The 25,091-nt window shown below is 41.8% G+C and overlaps 1 protein-coding gene across 3 annotated transcripts in view; it reads left to right on the top strand.

The window, feature by feature from the left end:
* The window catches only part of TTC27 (tetratricopeptide repeat domain 27), a 180,551-nt gene extending 156,629 nt beyond the window's left edge, over positions 1-23,922 (top strand). For all 3 annotated transcript variants that reach the window (XM_070379762.1, XM_070379761.1, XM_005893003.3), the window contains 4 exons: positions 13,956-14,153; positions 15,416-15,527; positions 19,647-19,747; positions 23,684-23,922. In XM_070379762.1, the coding sequence (XP_070235863.1) occupies positions 13,956-14,153; positions 15,416-15,527; positions 19,647-19,747; positions 23,684-23,806 (534 nt within the window). In that variant the 3' untranslated portion in view covers positions 23,807-23,922. The remainder of the gene's footprint in view (positions 1-13,955; positions 14,154-15,415; positions 15,528-19,646; positions 19,748-23,683) is intronic.
* Positions 23,923-25,091: the final 1,169 nt, after the last annotated feature.

The following is a 25,091-nucleotide window of genomic DNA, read 5'->3' as shown; positions in this document are numbered from 1 at the left end:
GTTTTCTGAATGTTGAGTTTTAAGCCAACTTTTTCACTCTCCTCTTTTATTTTCATCAAGAGGCTCTTTAGTTCTTCTTCACTTTCTGCCATAAGGGTGGTGTTATCTGCATATCTGAGGTTATTGATATTTCTCCCGGCAGTCTTGATTCCAGCTTGTGCTTCATCCAGTCCAGCATTTCTCATGATGTACTCTGCATAGAAGTTAAATAAGCAGGGTGATAATATACAGCCTTGATGTACTCCTTTTCCTATTTGGAACCAGTCTGTTGTTCCATGTCCAGTTCTAACTATTGCTTCCTGACCTGCATACAGGTTTCTCAAAAGGCAGATCAGGTGGTCTGATATTCCCATCTCTTTCAGAATTTTCCACAGTTTATTGTGATCCACACAGTCAAAGGCTTTGGCATAGTCTAAGGAGAAATAGATGTTTTTTCTGGAACTCTCTTGCTTTTTCAATGATCCAGTGGATGTTGGCAATTTGATCTCTGGTTCCTCTGCCTTTTCTAAAACCAGCTTGAACATCTGGAAGTTCACGTTTCACTTATTGCTGAAGCCTGGCTTGGAGAATTTTGACCATTACTTTACTAGCGTGTGACATGAGTGCAATTGTGTGGTAGTTTGAGCACTCTTTGGTATTACCTTTCTTTGGGATTGGAATGAAAACTGACCTTTTCCAGTCCTGTGGCCACTGCTGAGTTTTCCAAATGTGCTGGCATATTGAGTGCAGCACTTTCACAGCATCAGTCTTTTAGTATTTGAAATAGCTCAACTGGAATTCCATCACCTTCACTTGCTTTGTTCGTAGTGATGCTTTCTAAGGCCCACTTGACTTCACATTCCAGGATATCTGGCTCTAGGTGAGTGTGAGTGATCACACCTTCCTGATTATCTGGGTCGTGAAGATCTTTTTTGTATAGTTCTTCTGTGTATTCTTGCTATCTCTTCTTAATATCTTCTGCTTCTGTTAGGTCCCTACCATTTCTGTCCTTTATCAAGCCCATCTTTGCATGAAATGTTCCCTTGGTTTCTCTAATTTTCTTGAAGAGATCTCTAGTCTTTCCCATTCTATTGTTTTCCCATTCTATTGAGAGATCTGACAGAATGTGGTCCACTGGAGAAGAGAATGGCAAACTACTACAGTATTCTTGCCTCGAGAACCCCATGAAGAGTATGAAAAGGCAAAAAGATAGGACATTGAAAGATGAACTCCCCAGGTCAGTAGGTGCCCGACATGCTACTGGAGATCAGTGGAGAAATAACTCCAGAAAGAATGAAGGGATGGAGCCAAAGCAAAAACAACACCCAGTTTTGGATGGGACTGGTGATAGAAGCAAGATTCAGTGCTGTAAAGAGCCATATTACATAGGAACCTGGAATGTTAGGTCCATGAATCTAGCAAATTGGAAGTGGTCAAACAGGAGATGGCAAGAGTCAACATCGACATTCTAGGAATCAGCGAACTAAGATGGACTGAAATGGGGGAATTTAACTCAGATGACCATTATGTCTACTACTGTGGGCAGGAATCCCTTAGAAGAAATGGAGTAGCCATCATAGTCAATGGGAGTCCGACATGCAGTACTTGGATGTGATCTCAAAAACGACAGAATGATCTCTGTTCGTTTTCAAGGCCAACCATTCAGTATCACGGTAATCCAAGTCTATGCCATGACCAGTAACGCTGAAGAAGCTGAAGTTTAACGGTTCTTTGAGGACCTACAAGAGCTTCTAGAACTAACACCCAAAAAAGATGTCTCTTCATTATAGGGGACTGGAATGCAAAAGCAGGAAGTCAAGAAACACCTGAAGTAACAGGCAAATTTGACCTTGCAGTAAAAATGAAGCAGGGCAAAGTCTAACAGAGTTTTGCCAAGAAAACGCACTGGTCGTAGCAAGCACCCTCTTCCAGCAACACAAGAGAAGACACTACACATGGACATCACCAGATGGTCAACACTGAAATCAGACTGATTATATCTTTTGCAGCCAAAGATGGAGAAGCTCTATACGGTCAGCAAAAACAAGACCGGGAGTGGACTGTGGCTCAGATCATGAACTCCTTATTGCCAAATTCAGACTTAAATTGAAGAAAGTAGGGAAAACCACTAGACCATTCAGGTATGACCTAAATCAAATTCCTTATGACTATACAGTGGAAGTGAGAAATAGATTTAAGGGACTAGATCTGATAGAGTGCCTGATGAACTATGGACGGAGGTTCGTGACATTATACAGGAAACAGGGAGCAAGTCCATCCCCAAGAAAAAGAAATTGAAAAAAGCAAAATGGCTTTCTGAGGAGACCTTACAAATAGCTGTGAAAAAAAGAGAAGTGAAAAGCAAAGGGGAAAAGGAAAAGATATAAGCATCTGAATGTAGAGTTCCAAAGAATAGCAAGGAGAGATAAGAAAGCCTTCCTCAGCAATCAATGCAAAGAAATAGAGGAAAACAATAGAATGGGAAAGACTAGAGATCTTTTACAGGGCATACAGTATTTGAGGTGGGTACTGAAGAGTCCTCATTTACAGTGTATGAATACGAGACCCAGAGAGAATGTGTAACTTGGCCGGTTATATAGCTAGTTGGGACCAAAGATAGGAATCACATTTAGGGGTGTCTTTTTGAGTGAATCATGCCTTGAAATTTGTCAAAATATTTATATTAAACAGCATATTTCCCCCATCATGTTACTGTGCATTTGAATTATATCTGACAAAGGTGTTTTATTTTTTTTTTCCCAAATTGGGGTATAATTTACATACAAGAAAATGCACAGGTCTTAAGTGTAATTTTGATATGTTTTGACGTTGTGTATTCTTATAGAACCACTTCCCAAAACAGGTATGGAACATTTCATCACCACAGAAAGTTCTATTATTCCCCTTTCCAGTCAACTGAACCACCACCCTTTCCCTTCTACCAGGCAACTGCTTTCTGATTTCCGTCCCCACAGTTCAATTTTGCTTTCTCTTGATTGTTGTATAAACAGAATCATACAATATGTATTCTTTCTTATGGATGTTGTTCTTTGTGTGGATTTCTCTTTGGGGAAGGAGGGAGGTGGTGTTGATGGGTGGTGGGAAAGATTGCCAACTCGATTGAAGTCCTAGAGCAAGTGGTGGCAGGGCTTACCTGAGGGAGAAGAGTGGAGGGAGTGGATGTATTCCATATGGATTCTGTCTCTGTGAGGTAGATATTATATCTGTTTTACTGCTGAAGTATCTGTGGCTCGCCAGAGAAACTAATAAAGCTGATCTTTCACAGCTCACAACTAGTCAAGCCAAGATGTGAAGTCTGAAGTTTGGCCTATTTAACCTAAATCTTGTGCATGCCATTTCCTTATGCAAAGAATTTTTTTCTTCGTTTGCTGAAAGAGTGAAAAAGACAATGTTAAGCTGCCTACCTTTCTGTGATAACTGAGGTGTGGGGAAGCCAAGGGTCAGGGTTATCAGGCCAGGAAGCAGAGCAAGTTCTTTAGAGAGGTCCAAGTGGAACGGGGACGTGGCCAAGCCAGGAGGCGGAAATGGCTTCATTCCTGGCCTCCAGCCCTCCTGGAAGTGTTTGTAACTGGACCCGAGGCAATCCTGTTCCTTCCTGCTGTGAAGACGTCCAGAATTCAAAGGGCCAACGCCTTGTGCTTTTGGCCAAAGTTTTAGGGAGACTTGGCCAAGGACCTCAAGGTTAGTGTTGGGGAAGAGAATAGTTAAGCTTTCCTCTTTGTGGAGATTAGGATTGTTGCTCCTCCAGGTGAGAAAACTTCACCTCTCCTCAGGGGCTGGTGGTGGTTCCCCACAGTCACCCACTGCTTGCTGCATTCCGTGGTACATGATGTGAGAAATAGGTTTGGACAGAGAGTGCAACGGCAGTGCCACATCACTGAAATGACTGGAGGTGGGGTTAGGGATTTAGAAGTCACGACATAGAGTTGGGGGCACGGCATTGGTTTAGTTAGGAAGTGAGGGACTGCAGGGCTATTTATACTGGTTAAAGTGAAATCCCTCTAAACATTCAGGCTCAAAAAATATACTTAGATTATTTTATGATACACCAAATGAATTCCAAATGGGCTAAATATATGCTAAATATTTTTTCATCTCCTAGAAAAACTAGGAATACAAGTGAATACCTACCAAATTTCCTGAACTTTGAAGCAAGAAAAGAAAACTTGAAGGAATTTTTATGACTTCATGAAAAAAATATGTGACAAAATATTTGTAACAAGTAGGAAAGATAAAAAGCTAATAATATCCTTATTATATAAAGAGTTAACATATGCTACAGGAATGAAATGAAACAGGAGAGAGGGTTCAGAAACACTCAAGTAAGTATAAGAATTTAGTTCATGATAAGGATGGCATTTTAAATCTGTGGGATAAAATAAAATATTCAATATGCATTGAAATAGTTGGCCAAGCATTTGGGACTCAGAATGAAAGCTCTGCTTCACTCCTTAAACCAAAATAAATTCAAGTAGTTGGTTAAAATATTTAAATTGAAATGCCTTGAGAAGCAGGATGATGTTGTAGGTAAGAGCATAGATTCTGGGGTTAGACAGCCTGGGCTTCCAGGCTGCCTCCACCGGCCACCAGCTGTATGACCTGAGCAAGTTACAAACCACTTGGTTCTTCACTTTCATGAAATAGGGATGATGTTAGTACCTCATGGGACTGCTGTGAGGATTAAGTAAGTAGCTGTATGAAAAGGGCAGAGAATATCACCTGGCACATACAAGTGCTGTTTAAGTATAGCTGCCATCATCATCCTTATCATCATTACTGTATGGAAGATGTAAACCATAAAAGCACTTGATGGAAAATATTTTTATAAACTTGGGGGTAGAGAAAATGTTCTTTATCATGACACACAAGCCATACCCCATTAAGGCAAATATAGAGAGATTAGAATTGAAAACGTCTACATATGAGGCAAGGAGAAGGGGGCGACAGAGAATGAGATGATTGGATGGCATCACCGAATCAATGGACGTGAGTGTGAGCAAACTCTGGGAGATAGCGAAGGCGGGGAAGCCTGGTGTGCTGCAGTCCATAGATCACAAAGAATTGGACATGACTTACTGACTGGACAGAAACAATGAGAAGGCTGGATGTCACCATACTGAGTGGAGACAGGCTGAGACATGACAACTGTTCATTTAGTGCTTCCTGAACTGAAATGGGAAGAGGATTAGTAGAAGCCAGGTAAGTGTCCAGGAGGCGTGTTTGTCTGAGTGTTCTCAACGTTGCCTTGGTCTTTCTAGGTAAGACTGCTGGATTCGTTACCTGGGGCAGCTATGTCCAATTGCTACAAACTTAGTTTCTTCAAACGATAGAAATCTATTCTCTTTAGTTCTAGAGCTAGATGATTGAAATCAAGGTGTTGGCTGAGCCATGCTCCCTCTAAAGGCTCCAGGGAAGAACCTTCCTTGCCTCTTCCAGCTTCTGGGGGTTCCTGGCCTTCCTTGGCTTGTGGCAGCATGATTCTAACCTCTGTTTCCCTCTTCACCTGCCTTATCTCCTTCCCTGTGTCTCTGTGTGTCAACTCCTTTTCTTATCAGAACACTAGTCACTGGATTTAGGGCCCACTCTAATCTAGGATGACTTAATCCTAACTAGTTGTTATTAACTATTTCCAAATGAGCTCACATTCCGAGGTTCTGTTACGACCTGAATTTGGGGCAAGTATTCAACCCCCCACAACTTTCTCATTCCTTTTCAGAGGGAAAGCAGTGGCTTTGAGAACAGTGGGGCTGGTAAAGGTAAGGGGATGTGTCCAGCACACACCTCACTGGGAGCTTTGGTGGAAGGAGAGGCAGCACGCACAGAGGCACCCTCTAGAGAAGGCCAGAGACGCCTCAGCTAGTCTCATGAAGGCCTCACCTAACACAGCACTAGGGATGCGAACGTCGGAAAGTGACGGAAGGGATAAAAAGGAGGGAGTTGATAGAAAACTTAAGAAAGCTCTTCAGAGGAATGCACTTACTGAGTCATATGCTGTACTGAGAGATAAGACTGAAACCCCAGGCCATCTTGGGCGAATTAGAATTTCTAAGAAGGATCTATTATTAGGCTTCAGAAGATTGTGAGATTACCCGAAATATCATGGGAAAAAAATTGTGTATGTGGCTATGTAACTACCTCTTCTGGGTAGAGGATTCAAAACTCTCAGTCAGATCCATAAGGGTGTCAAGAACCCCTCAAAAAAACCACAGACTAAATAAAGAGTGATCCTTGGGGTAGAGTGTTAAGATTAGTTTTCAGTTTTCAGATAACAAGGCAAGTGGACCTTCTCTTATGATCACTATGGGTTAAATTGTACCTGTATGCTGCTGCTAAGTCACTTCAGTCATGTCGTGACCCCATAGACGGCTGCCCACCAGGCTCCCCCGTCCCTGGGATTCTCCAGGCAAGAACACTGGAGTGGGTTGCCATTTCCTTCTCCAGTGCATGAAGGTGAAAAGTGAAAGTTAAGTCGCCCAGTCGTGTCAGACCCTCAGCGACCCCATGAACTGCAGCCCTCCAGGCTCTTCCGTCCATGGGATTTTCCAGGCAGGAGTACTGGAGTGGGGTGCCATCGCCTTCTCCGGTGTTATTTTACAAATGCATTTATCATTGCACTTGTTTTTGAAAGTTCTCAGTGTTTCCAAGCTGTGTACAAATAATTTATGCGCCCTCCCCCACCCCTAATCCGCACCCCACGTCTCTGCTGTTCTGCTGTTCTTCAGGACTGACCCCTTGGGAGAAGCATCTTGCTGCAGTCTCCGCGTCCCTTCCCTCAGCCCTCCAGTGTCTCAGCCTGTCTGTGGCACTTAGCTCAGTTGATCCCTCTTCCTTCCGACACTTTCTTTAGCTGCCTTCCAGAATGTCACCGCTCTTACGCCACCAGCTGCAGCTTGCTCATCCCCTTTGCAGAATTGTTCTCGCCTTTCCTTCCCTGTGAACAACCCCAGGCTCAGTCCTCATACTCTTTTCCTTCCCCATTTATACTGCTGCCCAGGGGATCTTCCTTGGTTTTTCCCTCTCATCTTCCTGAGGGTATGTATTAGGAAAACAAGTTTTCCTCCCTATGCCCCTTTACTTCTTTTTCACATAGGCTGTTCAGTGTGTTTATTTCATTTTGGCTGCACTTTTTAGATGTCTAATTTTGTCCCTATTGGCTCATCCTCCCTTGGGGATATTGGCTCTTCGACTGGTGATGTGTACTTGGTGGGAGGGCCTAAAACAAGCCCAGGACCAAATTGTGCCTCTCCTGGTAAGGGGAACTTCTCTCCTAGAAATACTTTGCCACTGCCCCCTCTCAACAGACCACCACCACCACCACCACCCGAGTGGCCTGGCTCCTCAGGAAACCTTTCTGATCTCTGCTTTCTTCCAGTGCCCATCTTCCTGAGTTGCCATCCAACCTCAACAGGTTGGGGGCTGACCTTCTACACCTGCCTGGTCCCTGGCTTGCACTGGGCTGGCGCTGTTGTATTTTGGTCTCTCCATATTGGTGGCAAGTGGCACATAGAGTAGTGTGTGGAAGGAAAAGAAAGCATAACCAAAACGCTTTTCCCAGGCTCCCAGGCCATCTGTGAGCCTTGGCATCTTGTACTTTTTCACCCTGGATTGCACTTCTCCACCAACCAGGACCCAGCCAATCTCTCTCTCTCCAGGATTTCCCATATGTTTGCTGTTACTTTTTCAGATTCATCAACTTTCTCTTTTTTCCCAGCAGTGTACAGAATTGGGGTTTAGAAAAAGAGGCTAGCAACGTGTTCGTGCATCAGCTTGTAGTCTGTGTAATTTCCATATGAAGATGAATAGTAAAACTGTTTTCACATTGGAAAATGAGTTCCATACAAATTAAGAAGTAATTTAAATATCTTAAAAAGTAAATATATTTACTCAACAAACATTTGGAAAGAGATTTAAATTCATATAATAAAAGTAAAACTAGAATAATAGCTGCATATATCTTTAGTGGAACAAAATATCATACACACAAACCCAGTACTGGTGATATGCAACGAAATGACACATTTTCATATACTACTAATGGACATCTAAATTTGATTTAGTCCTTTTTGAAAGTATCCAGCTTATCTGTAGAGTCTTAAATTGTTTACTCCCTTGACTCTATCGTTCTGTTCCTGGAATTCTAACCTAGAGAAACTTCAGTATGAGAAAAACCTTTAGGCACAGAGGTATGCAGTGAAATGTTATTTGTAGTAATAATGACAGTGGCAGCACAGAGAAACAGCCTAACTGCAGGTATTTTTTGTTGTTGTGAGTGTGCAGTCGTGTTTGACAATTTGCGACTCCATGGACTATAGCCCAGCAGGCTCCTCTGCCCATGGAATTTTCCAGGCAAGCATATTGGAGTGGGTTGCCATTTCCTACTTCAGGAGATCTTCCCAGCCCAGAGATTGAATCCATGTCTCTTGCATCTCCTGCATTGGCAGATGGATTCTTTACGATTCGTGCCTCCCAATGGGAGGCTTTGAATCTATTAAAATGATCTATCTAAAGAATATATGAAAACGTGAAAAAATTCTATGACATAACGTTAAGTGAAAAAGAAAGATAACACAGTTTATATAGTATTAGTATTAAAAATTTTATGCATAGCAAAGAAACTAGAGAGAAATTAATGACAACATTAGTAGTGCTTGTGTTTGGGAATTTTATTTTCTCTTTTTATTTTTTATTAGCTCCAATGTCTTGGAGAAATTTTTAAGTTAAAAAGATACAAAAACCTGTCTGGTTTTGGTTGATTCAAGGTTTGGCAAAGAAAGGATAATGAAATGATCAAAGTTATTGGCATGCATATTTCATAAAAGAGCAAATCTTTCCAATTTAAAAGAACCTATTAGAAAGGAAGGAACAGCAGAGGAGTAAGGAACTCTCCTTTATAACTTAATACAGCAGGTGCTTGAGAGCAAGAGCTGGGACGCGAGCTGCAGGTTCAAATCCAACTCTGCCTTCCCTTAGCTGTGTGACCTTGGACAAGTTACCTGAGTTCTCTGTGCTCCAGTTTCTTCATGTGCGGAATACAAATAACAAGCGCACCTACCCCCTAGAGTTGTTAGGAGGATTGTGTTCATAGAGTTCCTGGCTCACAGGAAGGGTCATATATATATGAATATATACATATAAGAGAAGACAACACTGATAGTAGATAATATTCATATATATATATTTCATAAAAGGACAAATCTTTACAATGTAAAGGAAATACATATATATATATGAACATTGTCTACTGTCATTGTTGTCTTCTCTTTATTCTCATCGAAGCTCATGATTCCAAAAATCTCTGGTGTTTAAAACCCAGCTGCATGACTCACTTGCTCTGGGCCCTTGAGAAGCTCACTTTGCCTTTCAGTTTCTGTGTGAAGTGGGGATAATAAAGTCCCTGCTTCCTAGGGTAACAGTGAGAACCAAATGAAATCAAGTTGGTCACATGCTTAGCATGGGCTCAGCCCACAGTGAGTGCTCAGAGCAGAGGTGTTGGGAGGTATGGAGGGCTGGTAAAGAGGTGGTAGTTTGTTTTCCTTTAGGTCTGTTTTAAACCCTCAGGAAGTATGGGGACACGTAATGAGTGGGCAGCGATGAGGGCCTTGCTGTCCCCTTTTGACAGAGTGAGGACGTTGAGGGTCAGTGATAATCATGACAGTTTATAGGTTTATACTGCTTTACAGCTTTCAGAGCTCTCTACATGTATGTTGACTCCCTGATAAAACAGTTCACCTGCCCTGGTTAACAGAAGACCTGCACTCATTACAGCTGTTTACAGACTTCTAGCCATTCCCCCATGTTCGTGCTGGACTTCAGCGACTGGCTGTGTCTGTCTTCCTCTCCACTCTGGATCTAGCTGTTCCTGAACCTGGTTTTAGGCAGATGCACGTCCATTGCTTTGCACTTCCCCTTCTTTGCCCTCATCTTACTCCGTATGTGCGACCCATCTATGTGCCCGTGTCTTGGATCCTGTTTCCCTGAGAATTACTCTAAATTCTTACACCGTTCTACCCTTCAGCCTGTTACTACATACTTAGTAATGTATAATTTTAACTGTAACTGATGGGTTCAGTAATCAAATTTTTACCCAGTTTACAATAGATAAAAACATTTTATCTGTTTAAAAAGATTTTCTTTTCTCTTTTGATGCAAAGGACTGTAATGCAAGTAAACTTTATGGCCTGCCCAGGAGAAAACCATAATATTTGGTGATTCATTTTATCAGAGAAATCCGAGGCAAGATCTTTTGCTTTTTTGAGTTAAAAATACCTATTTTCTAAAGAAGGGTTAACTATATGTTACTATTTTTGTAGTCAATCTGGATAACTAGAGGGTGATAATTTTCTCACTTAACAGTTAAAGAGAGGAAAATGGTGATATTAACCAGTAAATTATAACATCAATTGTGTTTTTTAAAAAAAGTTTATCGCACTTTTTAAGATTATGTATTAGCTCCATTTGTTAATGTATTTTAATAACTCACTTTTTTCCTTCAGTTTATGGGACTTCCTTAATTGGAGGAAATACCTTTTTAATTAACGTTTATTCAAATACAGTGAAAATGTAGAAAAGTATACAGATCATAAGTAAACGCGAGTTTTCACAAAGGGAACGTGCCCGTGTGCCCCGCCCAGAGAGAGAGTTCGGCGACGCTGCATCGCGAACCCACGCGGCCCCCTTGGAAAGGGATGCTTTTGTGTGCTGTCATTCTCTGTTTCCTGTTTGCCAGTTTTTGAATATATGTATTCTTTTTCTCTCTTTTTAAATAAAATGTTTGTATTTTAAAAATAACACAGTTTTTACAAGTTAAGTCGTAGTGTAAGACTTAACGACCAAGTACAGCAATTTCCTGCTCCACTGCTCCCCCTTCTCAAGATACTTCTTGCCAAAGGGGAGAAACCCTTTAGAATTCTTTTGCCATTCACACATTTCCATATTTCATAATAATGATAACTATATATGGCTATTTTTATTAACCCAATTTTAGGTATTATCAGTTGACCTCCTCTTATAGTAAATAAAGACTTAATTATCTTGTACTGGCATTTCTATTACTTCCATTTCTTCCCAATATATTTACACTAAAAAGTTTGGTTACGTGAATATTTTCTATTAACATTATATGTCTGTGCAAATTATATTCAAAATGGATATTACATAATACTATGATCGAGGCGTATTGTTTGCCTTTTGTTTTTTAATGGCATTAATGCTTGTGTTGCTTTTCACATGCTTGTCTGTGAGCCTCTTGTCTAAAATCCTCATCTCTCCTGCCCTCCCTTTTCTGGCTTTAGCTCTGGATGCTGTCACTAACCCTCGAACTTGCCGATCCAGCAGTCTTCCAGTCCTGATCTTTTGTGGATGTACTCTCCTTGTTACTTTCCTTCGCTGGTTTCCATGACATCACTTGCTGCCATCCTTCCTTAGTGCACAGACCTCCATTCATCTCTCCTCCTCTTAAACGGTGTTTTCCTGAAAGACTCCGTCCTCGGTGTGATTCTTACCCCACACAGTCTCTTTAAGCAGTATCTGCCAGGGCCACGTGTGACTGCTATCTATTCCTCCATATGGAACTCTCTCCTCAGGCCCAGATCCAGCTATTTAATCACTGAACATCAAACAGAGAGCATACAAACAAATTTGGTATTGTCTCGCCTCTCTTCAGGACCTCTCTCCTGATGGTATCTGCATGTGAATTGGGTAGAGGTGTGTTTGGTGTCTGCACCCTGACCCCAACAGAGGGACTGCACCTCCTTGTCGTTTTACAGTTCCCTTTTTGCACCCACAAATATACACACACACTTTACCAACTTTTCCCCTCTCAAACACCAGCACTACAGCTCTCCATCTTAATTGGCAAGAAGAAGAAAAGATTTCTTTTCCCCCTTGGCTGCTACTCATGGCTAAAATGAGTAGATAGGATGTTGGGCCAACTGTGAGAGCCCAGAAAAAGCAAAGAATCTTACTACTTTAGTACGCGTTCCTTGTCCACCTTATAACTGTTTCACTAGACCATCTCTTTCGAAGTGTGTTAATCCTTGAAATGTTTACAGAACAATTACTTGAAGCAGGTAGTGCACATTCATACCATTTCTCCTGCATTGTGACTTCCAGGCTTAAAATCAGGAGTGGGGCTGTAATATCAATTTCATTACTTTCAGATTTAAAACTGTACATGTTGAATTATAATGTGAATTTATGGGCAGAGATAATTTACCTTGTCTGTCACAAAAGAAAAAAAAAGCACAATTGAGTGTTCTCCCGTCCACTTGTATCCCTGGATGTAATTAGGGCCATGAGTCTGAGCTCACATTCCTAACAGTGTTCACGGGCCAGAAGGGCCTTGATTCCTTGGCTGCATCTCATGTCTGGATCAGAACGCCCTGCAGGGAGACAGAGCAAGGTGTCGGTTGCATTTCTCTTAGCAACTCTTTCTGAAAGAGGTGTGTTCGTGGCAGTCTGTCTTTCAGGCACGAGTCGCTTATTGCATCAGTACTGTGTGCCAGGCACGATGTTAGAATCAGGGACACGCGTTGATGATGTGGTCCTCTCCTTGAAGTTCAGAGTAAGAATAAAGATGTGGCACCCTGTCTCATGGAACCTTGCCACTCAGAAGAGTGTGTGATCTGTGGACCGTCAGCATCAGCACCACCTGGGAGCACGTTAGAAATGCAGACTCTCAATCCGAGATGGAGCAGCATCTCATCCAGGATTCTGCACTTACAGCAGGCTCCTGGGGGAGGCCGCTGCTGTCAGTCCAGGGGCCATGCTGAGTAGCAAGGTCTGAGGGTGCTCTGCCTGAGCTGGTTCTTTAGATAGATCCATGTGTCTTTGCTGGCCTCCTATCACAAGGGTGGGTCATTGAGGATGTACTTTGTGTGCCTCCAGGAGCCCTTGAGATACACGGCCCAATATAGCTGTACCTTGTCATAGCAGTGTAACCTGCAGTGGGGCTCAACTGAGTTCATCTATCAGCATTCAGAGTATCTGGGGTAGAATGTGTAAAGACTAATGAAAGCGAGATGGCCAAGAAGTTGCCAAGTGGTGAGTGGAACTGGGGTAGTTGGAAGGACAAGAGATACTTTCTGGGAAGCCTGCGTGCTTGAGGCAGATGCATTGGTAGTTTATCATTCAACAGTGAGGAAGGGCCAGGACCACTTTAAGCAGAATTCTAGTTCTGAGCATTATTGCTGTGATATGGGTGGAAAATAGTGAGGCCAACGTAAAGGAGGAGAAGCTGGATTTAGGACTTACGGATGGCATCACCAACTCAATGGACATGAGTTTGAGCAAGCTCCGGAAGTTGGTGATGGACAGGGAAGCGTGGTGTGCTGCAGTCCATGGGGTCGAAAAGAGTCGGACGCAACTGAACTGAACTGAGGAGTGTTGAGTCAAATCGGTTACGTGTGGCCCAACCAGGAGAGAAGAGAATCTAGGCTGGTGCTCAGGGGGCCAGTTCTGAGAGTACAGGAGGAAGAGGGATCTGGGATCTAGGATAGATGGAGGGTGAGAGGTTGATGGGACATGTCTGGTAGGTATTGAGGCACACAGTCCGGGGGCTCTGTCTGGAAGGTGGTCAGGCTGGTGCTGCACCCACAGTATTGGGTAGATACTTGGTCATGGAGGGTTTGCAGCTACAGGTGTGGATCAGATCATTCAGAGAGGACCCTCAGAGTGAGAAGAGAGGCACGTGGAGCCTAGGGCCCTGTGAAGCAGAGCCCTCCAAGGAGCCTGAAAAGGGGACACCGGGAGAGGTCAGATCACTGTCTGAGATCCCAGACAGTGGTTCCGGATGGGCTCATCTTGTTTTTTACTCTTTAAAAGTGGCAGAGTGATATTCCTACAGGCCTGACATGGTTTGTCACTGTTGTCATCGTTGATGGTGAGGGTGGCCCTTTGTTTTTTTGGTATTGTTTGGTTGTTTCTAGCTCACCGGTTTCTTCTGTGCATTTGTTAAGGTCCTTAAAATCCTGGTCAGGGCAGTGATGGATGGGATGGCCGATCGTAGTGGCGATGTTGCAACTGGCCTCAGAGGAAAGCTGCAGGAGTTATTTGGCAGAGTGACTTCAAGAGTGACGAATGATGGAGAAATCTGGAGGCTGTATGCCCAAGTGTATGGAAACGGGCAGAGTGACAAGCCTGACGAAAATGAAAAGGTGAGTCCTTCCCAGTCCTCTGGGGCTCTTACCTTCTATTTGAACACAGGGTGAATCTGCCTTTTTGATGGTTGGAGGGAGACTAATAATTTGAAAGATAAGATTAATATGCTCATATTTTCACTTATGATGCAGAGTTTTTTAACATAAGCACCCTGAATTGTGGACAAGTTAGGATGTGTAAACATTCATCTTTTTTCTTTCCATGAGTTTTTCTTAAATAATTGTTCTCTGTTCCCCAAAAAGGGTCTCTTTAATCTGCTTTCCTTGCAAGCCGTGAACAGCTGGTTCTCGTTATTTACTCCACACCCCTTTCTGCAGGCTCCTTGCTGAAGACTAAGGTAGACGGTACAAGGACAAAGGAGTGTTTAAATCTGAGGTGGAGACTATGAAAAGGAGAAAGAAAAAGGAGCTCGATAAGACTATGGGAGAGGAGCTTTTAAAGTCTGAACATGAATGTTGTGCAAAGGTTGCCCTGCCCCTTTCTTGCAAGTGCAGTGGAGCACCAGTGCGTTCAAGTTATGCCTTCAGCTTCTTATCTTCGAATGTAAAAGGGGCCTCCAGAGTTCCCAGGGTTGGAATACTAAATGTTTTGTGTTCTTTTCAAAACATCCACAACAAATCAAATGTACTTGTATAAGTTTGGAATTTGCCACAGTACAGCCAATCTGTGGGATTCTTAGCCGTTCTCTCCCCCACTTCAGTCCACCCAGCTGGCTTCCAGCAAAGCCTTGTCAGCCTGGAGAATACACACTCACCACATGTGTACACACACTCCTGCTTTCTGTCCTTCCCTTCTTCTTGAATTCTGTCCTCTCTGGCATATGTGGCATTAAGGATACTCTGAATTCTCTGATCTGTGATTTCTCCCTCAAGGGTGGGGAGGTTGTAAAAGAAAGTTGTTTTAAGCATCTGTGTTGTTGCTCACCTGCCAGTAATCCCACAGTTTTCACCAAGTTCACACCTCGTTCTCTAAACTGGTCTCTTAAGCTGATGTTTACAAATGCCAGGGAAATGTGTATACTTCTTATACATTTGTAAACCCTGCCTTTTAATTTTTGGAGGGAAGTGTCTCCATTCAGACATGCCCATTTGATTTAACTGCTTGTTGCTGTTGTCTTTGATGAGAATAATGCAGAGAGTGTGCTGCATAACGCAGAGGCTGGCTTTTCAGCTGGAATTAGTTCCATATGACTTCCAGGAAGCAGAGTTTGAAATGTGAATTCTGCTTGTTCTAAATGCTGTTCTTTTTCTTTCCTCAGGCGTTCCAGTATCTCTCTAAGGCATACAAGTGTGACACACAGTCCAGTTTTTGGGAGAAAAATATTACGTCATTTAAGGAAGTGGTTCAAAGAGCCTTAGGACTTGCACATGGTATTTGATGTAACATTTAATATCCATGGTATATTTTAATGTATTTCTACTGATAGGAAAACATATTAGTCAAAAGCGAAATTCCATTTCAGATAATTTCAGATTATTTCATTGTATTAGAATTTTTGTAGTTAATTCAGCAAACATTTATAGATTAACTATTATGTAGTAGGCACCCTCAGAGAAGACAGTGGCACCCCACTCCAGTACTCTTGCCTGGAAAATCCCATGGACGGAGGAGCCTGGTGGGCTGCAGTCCATGAGGTCACTAAGAATCGGACACGACTGAGCGACTTCCCTTTCACTTTTCACTTCCGTGCATTGGAGAAGGAAATGGCAACCCACTCCAGTGTTCTTGCCTGAAGAATCCCAGGGACGGGGGAGCCTGGTAGGAGGCCGTCTATGGGGTCGCACAGAGTCAGACACGACTGAAGTGACTTAGCAGCAGCGGCAGCAGTAGGCACCCTAGAACAATGAGAAAAAATAGGCTAGAGGCTTAAATAGTGTTTGAATAAGTGACTGATGGATAGGAAATACCTTTACAACTGTGTTTAATCTTCACACAGAAGTAACCTCCTGCATTGATGATCTAGTAGTAAGAAAATCTGAACTTTTCTTGACTCATATTCTTCTTTCATAAATGAAAATATTTAGAGTACATAGATTTCTGGAGTGCATACCAGTATATTTTAATGTGTGGTATTTAGGGGAGAAATAACCTTACCTAGAAATTGTATGCCTATTGGGGAAAGATATTCCAGATAAAGGCTGCTTTTAATTATTTGCATTAATGAAAAGTATACCAGTTACAGGCAGTAATGCACTTTTATATTTATGTTTGAACATAGGCATGTGATGCCCTGGGAATGCAATTCAAATAAAATAGTGAAGCCACACTTAGGATTCAAGGACTGAATCCCAAGGACCATGAATCTATGCTAAAGTCCTCCTGTAACTTCTGCAACAGTTGCCGCAAGTAGGGTGCCGACAAGTGGCGATTATACAGGGCAGACCTTTGGGCTCAGGGGGCCTGCGCTCCAGGACCAGCTCTGCCACATGCTAACTCGGCGACTTGGGGTCACCATTACTTACCTTCTCTGACCCTTAGTTCCCTTGTCATGAAAACAGAGATAATACCAATGGTTGTTACGAAAAATGAGTAAAAGCACCTCCTCACCCCTACCCTTTTCTTTCTGTAGTAGAGGATCTGAGTTGGGTGATAAGGGACTCAAAACTAAAAAGGAAAAAATGAGTAAGAATAAAGCTTAACTTTGCCTTGAAAAAAATCACAGAATGTTCAAACAGTTTAGAAATGGGCTTAGTAGTTAATAATTCTACTTGTCATTGACAAAAAGATATAAATATCCAATTTCCTGGGCCACCCACCTTTTGACAGATAAGGTAGAAGTTAGACTCTGTGTAGCTGAAACTCAGTGTAGAAGAGGTTCACATACTTTCTGACAGGCCAGTGGAAGGAGGGTCGAGGATGGCTGGAATTTACAAAGCTTGTGCTGGCCTCAGGGTAGGTGAGCTTAGGTGGAGTTCATTCTTTAAAAGTTCAAAGGCCTTTGGCCTCTGTGGATACGGGACTACTTCTGGAGGAACCCATGCTAAGGTATATTATCTACACAGTTATAGCAGGGTGCAGTTTGCTTTGAAGAACTTACCCGAGCTATTTCCTCTTGCCAACCCTAAACATTTCTGTGAACAGCGGGTTCTGTATCAGTCAACACCAAGATATTTTCTGTAATCACCAAGTGGTAGTATTAAACCTGTCAAATATAAATAGGCAGGTTAAAGAAGTACTCCAGGAAAAAAAAAAATCTTCATTTTGCACCTTAAAATTGATTTCAAACTATTTTTGGTACACTTTTTTCTCCTTCTGAGAAATACTTAGAGAAAAACAAGTGTCTTTTCTTTTAAGTTTCCCTTTGACTTGAATGAATTATGTGTTCGTTCTCCTTATGGCATTTTAAGCATACCTGAGTGGATGCTCAGCGTTCGTTTCTAGTGACATTTTAGATTTAAAAAGATAAATCTTAACCTTGTCTGTGTTGCTTTTGTGTAGCCATGCTCCATGGAAGAATAAGCTGAGTTTCTCTGTTATTTCTGTTCTCTTTTTTTATCTTTCTCCCCATCACTGTGCTCCACCTCACCCAATTCTGGAAAAGGAAATACGACATTAAAAAAAAACAAACTCTATATGATTTATTCCTTTTTGGGTTGCTGTTTTGAAGCATAGACACGTGCTCCAGAAAGCTTGGTAAGGGTTTCCACATAGGCTTGGAGACCCTTCTATAACAGTGTTGTCATTGTGTACCCGTTGTTCTGTCTGGAGGGTGTTCATTTACAGTCTGTGTTGTTCTGTTTTCTGGGAAAGGGTGGGCAAAAGTTCATTCCTTCTTTGCCATCCAGGAACTTTTAAAATCATAGTTATGCATTTTAACTACAGTCTGCCTGGAGGAAGCATAGCTGTCTTGGATTTCCTGATGATTTGAAACAGCAGGTTATTTCTCTCTGTTTCTCTCTCTGTGTCTCTCCGTCTCTAATGCCTCTTGAAAATAGGATTGAGGAAGGGGACTAATAGAGTGTTTGTCTCTTTGCTCTCTATTTTGTTTTTCTCAAAATGACAAGGATTGAAAACAGAATCACAGCTGTTTTTGATATATCACTAGGTACTAAACAACCCAAGTATCTGACTCATGGTAGTTACAACCTTCCTCTATTATGGGACACAGACATCATAATCCTCAATATCTCCAGGTTAACCTATGCCCTTTAAAAATGAGTGTGACATTGTCGACTCCCTTGCATCCTTTCAAAATCTAGTTATTATTTTGTAGTAGGAATGCCAGACGTAGCTCTCATGCCATAGAAGGTATTAATGAATGACAAACCTGGTTTACCAGGCACACAACCTCTGCTAGTTTACATACAGGAAGGAATCTGTTGTCTATCCCTGTTCTAAGATACAGGGTACTGAGTAGACTTCAGTTGCTGCACTGGTTAGTGGAGTTTTAGAATAGGTTGTAGGAACAGAAACAAGAAGGAGTCAGTGGAGAAATCTGAAGCATTATATTTTTACAAAGCTCTTCACTTGTTCTTGCTGCTGCTGCTGCTGCTGCTGCTGCTACTAAGTCGCTTCAGTCGTTTCCAACTCTGTGCGACCCCAGAGATGGCAGCCCACCAGGCTCCCCCGTCCCTGGGATTCTCCAGGCAAGAACACTGGAGTGGGTTGCCATTTCCTTCTCCAATGCATGAAAGTGAAAAGTGAAAGTGAAGTTGCTCAGTCGTGTCCGACTCTTAGCGACCTCATGGACTGCAGCCTACCCGGCTCCTCCGTCCATGGGATTTTCCAGGCAAGAATACTGGAGTGGGGTGCCATTGCCTTCTCCTTCACTTGTTCTTAAAAAGCCTTAATAGCCAGGCCTTCTGCTAGAAAGGGTTATAGCCTCTGTTCATAATTTCAAGTTTAGGGAAAATGGGCTCCTCAGAATGCAGAGGCAGAGTTGTTGGCATGAGTGACCGTCTTCTCCCCTGCTTGGTGCTAATGGTTACCAGGCGTGGCTCAGCCTGGTCATGCTCACCTTCTCTAAATGCAGGCACCTGGGTTGTTGACATCACTTCTTCAGAGTGGTGATACAAGCCCCAGGTATGAAAATACAGTGAGAATTGAGCTGTGAATATCTGGCATGTCACTTCCTTGGGCTGGTGTCGTTGGCAATTGTGAGTCCCCACCAGGGACTCAGTACTTTGGGAAGCCATATCAAGATGAACTGCGTCTGTTTTTGTTCTCTGTGAGCATCTTGTTTCTGCATAATTTCAATAATCTTTGCTTCTGTGTTTTTTTAGAGTCTATTCCCAACAGTCTGTAACTCACCAGGAAACACTCATTTTCCTCAAAAGTCTCCTTTGAGCAATAAATTATCCTTTTTAAGGGATAAAAGGGGAAATTATGCACATAACTTATTTTCCTTTTACCAAAATAAAAACTTTCCATGTAGAAGCATTTCTAAAGTCTGTTAGTATAAAGTGCTAATGAAATAATTGGATTTTGTGCCTTTAAATTATCATCATTATCAATTTTTAATGGATGTTTTCCGTGTATTTATCTTCCAGTGGCTATTAAATGCAGTAAAAACAAATCCAGTCCCCAGGAGGCTATACAAGTGCTGTCTTCAGTTCGACTCAATTTACGGGGCTTATTATCTAAAGCACAGGTGAGAGTGAAATGTGAAGTATTTAGAATTATCATAGGAAAAAAAAGTTTTTGGTGTCAGCCAGCTGCTCTTAAGTTTTCTTTACATGAGGGATAACTTTAGGCCCACATTTGATTTTACCTTTAAATTTTGTGTATTTGTTTTTGGCTGGCTGGGTCTTCGTTACTTTGCACGGGCCTTCTCTGCTTGCAGCGAGTGGGCGCTGTGCTTCGTTGTGGTGTGCCGGCTTCTCATTGCAGCGAGTGGGCTCTGTGCTTCATTGTGGTGTGCCGGCTTCTCATTGCAGCAAGTGGGCGCTGTGCTTCGTTGTGGTGTGCCGGCTTCTCTTTGCAGCAAGTGGGCGCTGTGCTTCGTTGTGGTGTGCCGGCTTCTCTTTGCAGCGAGTGGGCGCTGTGCTTCATTGTGGTGTGCCGGCTTCTCGTTACGGTGCCTTCCCTTGTCGCGGAGCCTGGATTCTCGGTGCCTAGGCCTCGTTGGCTGCGGCTCCAGGCTGTAGAGCACAAGCTCTGCAGTGGTACACAGGCTTTGTTGCCCTGAGGCACGTGGAATTTTCCCAGACCAGGGTTTGAACCTGTGTCCTCTGAAATAGCAGGGGGATTCTTACCCACTGGACCACCGGGGGAGTCCCTCCCATTATGTTTTAGATATTAGCCCCCAGGTGGTTGTGCTGGTGAGGAGATCATTGACCTACTGACTAAACCACCCTACTCATGGGTAACTTAGGAATCTTTGAAATTAGTATTTATAATCCAGCTCTTGATGCTTTCTTTAAACAGTGCTCTTCTACTTACATCACTTTTCCCCCAAATGTGGCATATATACTACTAGTAGCACTTGGGTAAATGTTGTTATTTTAATATATATTTATTTCAGTGCATATTAGAAAAAAGTGTAAGTAGCAATCAAATCTATAATTTCATGAATATTATTGCTTATTTTCTATTTACAGTAGTGTTCTAATGTTTTCCTTAAAAAATACTTTTATTTGAATAAAAAAATTTATTTAGAGACAGATATTAAGCAGGTGATGTATGGATTTGACAAAAATGTTACGGTAGATGTCAAACTCAGGTTTGACACGTAAAACGTATGCTGTCAGTTTACAAGTACCACCCTGTGAACCGGTGCTAGGAGGGGGACAGCTGAGAGTCATCGAGGGGGCTCTTGAGTAGATTGGACTCCACATCTCCACCTGTGACGGAGCAGGTCTGGGGCAGAGCCTGGGAAATCTGTGTTCAGTTTCTCAGGTAGTTCTAACATGTAAACTAGGCTTGGAGTATACCACTGGGAACAAAATTTGAAGTAGTATAACTTCTAGTACAAATTAGCACTTTCTTTTCTAATCTTTATTTGCCTTCCCTTTTTAATCTTGGGTCTCAGCTAATTTTAACTCACTTCTGAGAGCCAAATTCATGGCATGTGAAGGTCACTTTTGGACACAGGTAAAAACCTTTCCAGAGGGTGCATTTTTATTAATTGCATGATCTTTTCAGATCAGAGCAGCATTTTTGTCTCTATGTAGATTATTAACTCATTTGCTATCTTAATGAGTGTGCCTGCTGGAACCAGTTTTCTATAATCTGGGAGAACTGTATTTTCTCCCAGCTTGACAGCACAGCTTCAGATTGTGTGTCTCTCAGAAAGCTGCAGGAGCTCTCTTAAAGGTCAAGGTAGCAAACTTTTTTTGTGACTCTTATTCCCAAGTTAGGAGCTCAGTTTCCTAGTTTCAGTGAGGTCATCAACTTACCCATGATTGTTTATTTCTTCAGGATGTACTCCACAAGTTTCTCTTCTCTGTGCAAAGCTTATAATATATTAATTTTACATAAACCTACACTTATATATGACTTAAATAGTCTTTTTCTAATGTAATTTTACTTATTTATTTTTGGCTGCGCTGGGTCTTCATTGATGCACACGCTTCCTCTGGTTGCAATGAGCAGAGGGCCTCTCTCTAGGTGCGCTGCTCAGCTTCTTACTGCAGTGGCTTTTCTTGTTGCGAAGCATGGGCTCCAGGGTACGTGGGCTTCAGTAGTTGTGGTTCCCAGGCTCTAGAGCACAGGCTCAGTAGCTGTAGTGCACCAGCTTAATTGCTCTGCGGCATGTGGGGTCCTCCTGGACGAGGGATGGAACCTGTGTCTCCTGCATTGGCAGGCGAATTCTTTACCCCTGAGCCACCAGGGAAGCCTGACTTAAACAGTCTTGTATGTACTGTCCAATCCATTCATATTGTGGAATTCCAGACACTGAAAATGAGGCTTCAGAACATCATCTGTGTATAGATTTTGTTCTCATTGGATCTCAACTGGATTATCCAAAAATGGGAAAAATTGCTTCCCAACACCTCCTTTGAAAGCACCTTTTTGCATATAATGTTTGGGAGCCCCTGATTTTATAGTAAATCATTTTTACTTTTCTGCTTTATAACAAATTGGATTTGCTGAAAAAGAATTGCCTTTTCCAGAACACTTTAAAAAGTGAAAATGACTGAGGATAACTGTGTTAATAGGCTCAGTTCACACAAATCTCTGGTCCTTTCCTGCCAGGCCTGGCACGTCATGAACATAAACTCCTAGATAGAACCTAGAAACTCACCTAAAGTCATCCAGTTCTTGTTCGGCCAGGACAGAGTAATTCCTCAACCCTCAGCACACCGTCCTTGTACAGATTGGCTGCCAGGGTGGTGGGGGTGGGGGAGTAGGTGGCATGAGAGCAGTTGGTGAGAATGCCAGAGAGCCTAGAGACAGAGCAGATATAACACTTACGCTCCATGGGACCCTCAGCAAATTGTTCTTTTCTGCCTAAGCCTCCGTCTCTTTCTGCTTCCTCCTTACTTTATAGGGAAGTGAGGCAGATTTGTGATGATTTATAAGCGCTGTAATTCTTAGTAAAAATAAATATGCCATGTAAGTCCAAGTTACTTTGCTCAGAGGTGTTTTTTCTACTGCACATCGCAGCAGTTGGTATGTCAGTCTGTTGTGAAGTGCTGTGTAAGACGTGACTACAGAGTTACGTGGCAAAGCGTTACAAAACAGCTCTTTGCTCCATAAATCACTGTGGGAAACTCTAAGCTTATCATGTGATGACGCCTTCACTCAGAACATCTTCAGGATTCCCTTTTTAGAATAGCTGTCAGAATGATTGCTGTCATCTGTGGTGGTGGTGGTGGCAAATAGTCATATTTTAATGATAAGTTTGATTTTTGTAAACAAATAGTCTTAAGTGTGATGAAAAGGATAGATGGTAAGCTGAGTAAATTACATATCTGATTAAAAAACACACACACAATGTGGTCATAAAACCCTGAAGCTGGTTTTCCTGCGCGCCTGTACTGGCTCAGCAGGCAGCTCCTAGAAAGGCGTTCCAGAATGTGCCAGCCGTGGTGGTGTTACTGAAGGATGTTGTGGTATTGCCCCACCCCAAAACAATTCCTTTTACAGAAGGAGCTCACTTTTGTTTTAATGTGCTGGACTTTTTTATTTTTACCCAGTCTTGATGATTGTTGTGGCCTCTTAGTCCTAAGCCATAATTAATTTTCAGATAGCATAAAGAGTATGATTTATATGAACTTGAATATAAAATGTATTTGTTTGGCTTGTATACACAGCAAATAGATTTGTTTTGCTTAGATGAATAATGTCTATTTATCCAAAGACCATCTTATGACATTGAAATGAATAATACAATCAATACTCAAGATAACCATTTCCAAGAGGCGGACCCATTTGAATTTACAAGTTGAAGCATGTTGTTTGATTCATCCATTGTTGCAGCTCGTTCGTTTCCAGGATGGTGAATGGAACAAACACGACTATTGCTGCTATAATGTTGTGTTTTTATTATATAAAGGGAATTTTAATTCTGTACTCTGTGTCTATGTTTCTTTAAAGAGATGGTCACTGTTTTGATAATTCTGCTTTGTTCTTTATGCTGCAGCAACTTTTTACAGATGCGGCAAGTGGAGAAATTGCCAGGGAATTAGCTGATGAAATAGCAGCTATGGACACCTTAGTGACAGAGCTTCAAGACCTAAGCAACCAATTTCGAAATCAGTATTGACCATCCTGGGAACAGTTTCTGGAAGAGGTGTTTCACTTTCCAGAATTTCTTTTATATCTGTGTATCTCAAACTCAAGATACTGATTTTTTTAAATAAATTTTTCTTGTATGGCTAACATCCTTGCTTTTGTGATTTTTTCCAAATGCTTGAACTTTGTGAAATACATTAAATAAAATGTTCCTTTCCTCTTTCTTTAGGCTTAATTACAGTTGAATTCACTATTTTTATTATTCTTGAGGTATTTCAGCACAAAGAGGGGGGAAAATGTAGTTTTCTTTTTAGCACGGAGTTTATTCTCTCTCAGCCTAAAATGAATTAGATCATTCTCTGGAAAAAGTCTAAACGGGAAAAAAAATCACACACTGCAAGTTTGTGGAATCATTAGATTGGCTGGTATATTATCCAAAAGTGATAAAAGAGTACATTCGGTGATGGAAACCTTTACACTTCTTGAGATTTTGCATTTAGGTCAGAAAGATACAGACTTGGCTGAATTAGGAATATGGGTATGGTTTAACTTCCAAACTAGGAAAATGAGAGAAAAAAATGACATAACTCAAATCTTGACTCAACCATTAGCCACTAGTAACCAGACTGACCGTCCTCATTGTGTATACTGCCAGCCTTAAAGATGGTTATTTAATAAGGTTATGATGAGTGAAGACAGCTATAAATGGTGCCATATTACAAAAATGCCAAAGTAAAATGTTTTCGTAGTAATGTCTGTGGAAACAAATATTGAAGGCAGCAGCTGAATTTAATAATCTTACTTCAAAAGTCATAGTAAGGAATTTGTAGTCCTGGCTTTGGTTGCTGACTGTTCGGTCCTATGCATAAGTCATTGACCCTTGCTATTTTCCATGTTCTTATTTATAAAATGTGAATAATTTCTATTCCTTACTGCTTTGTGACTTTCTGCTGCCTTTGGAAATTTAAAAATACAGAATGTAAGTATTCTGAACATTAAAACAAAAACTTGAAGAAACTTTTGTCAGTGAATAAATGCTTAGCAGTGCTTCTTTTCCTTAACCACATGCTTCTCTTTTCTGGTATCGTATTGGCGTTAAAAACAAAACAAAACTGTTGATATATGTCTCAAAGCAGTTTCTCTTACAGGAGACGTGGTAACTATGAAAAAGAACAATAAAGTGATGCAGTAGCATGGGTTAAAGTTAAATGTCCACTTGTACCTTTTATGGAAGCCATTGAGGAATAAGTGGATAGATGGATGGTTGGATAGAAGGAGTGAGATTTTAAGAGTAAAACCTTTTTAGTAGTGTCTAG

This window comes from Bos mutus, chromosome 11 (genome assembly GCF_027580195.1).
Source record: "Bos mutus isolate GX-2022 chromosome 11, NWIPB_WYAK_1.1, whole genome shotgun sequence".
NCBI lineage: Eukaryota > Metazoa > Chordata > Mammalia > Artiodactyla > Bovidae > Bos > Bos mutus.
This window is presented reverse-complemented; position numbering and strand designations above follow the sequence as displayed.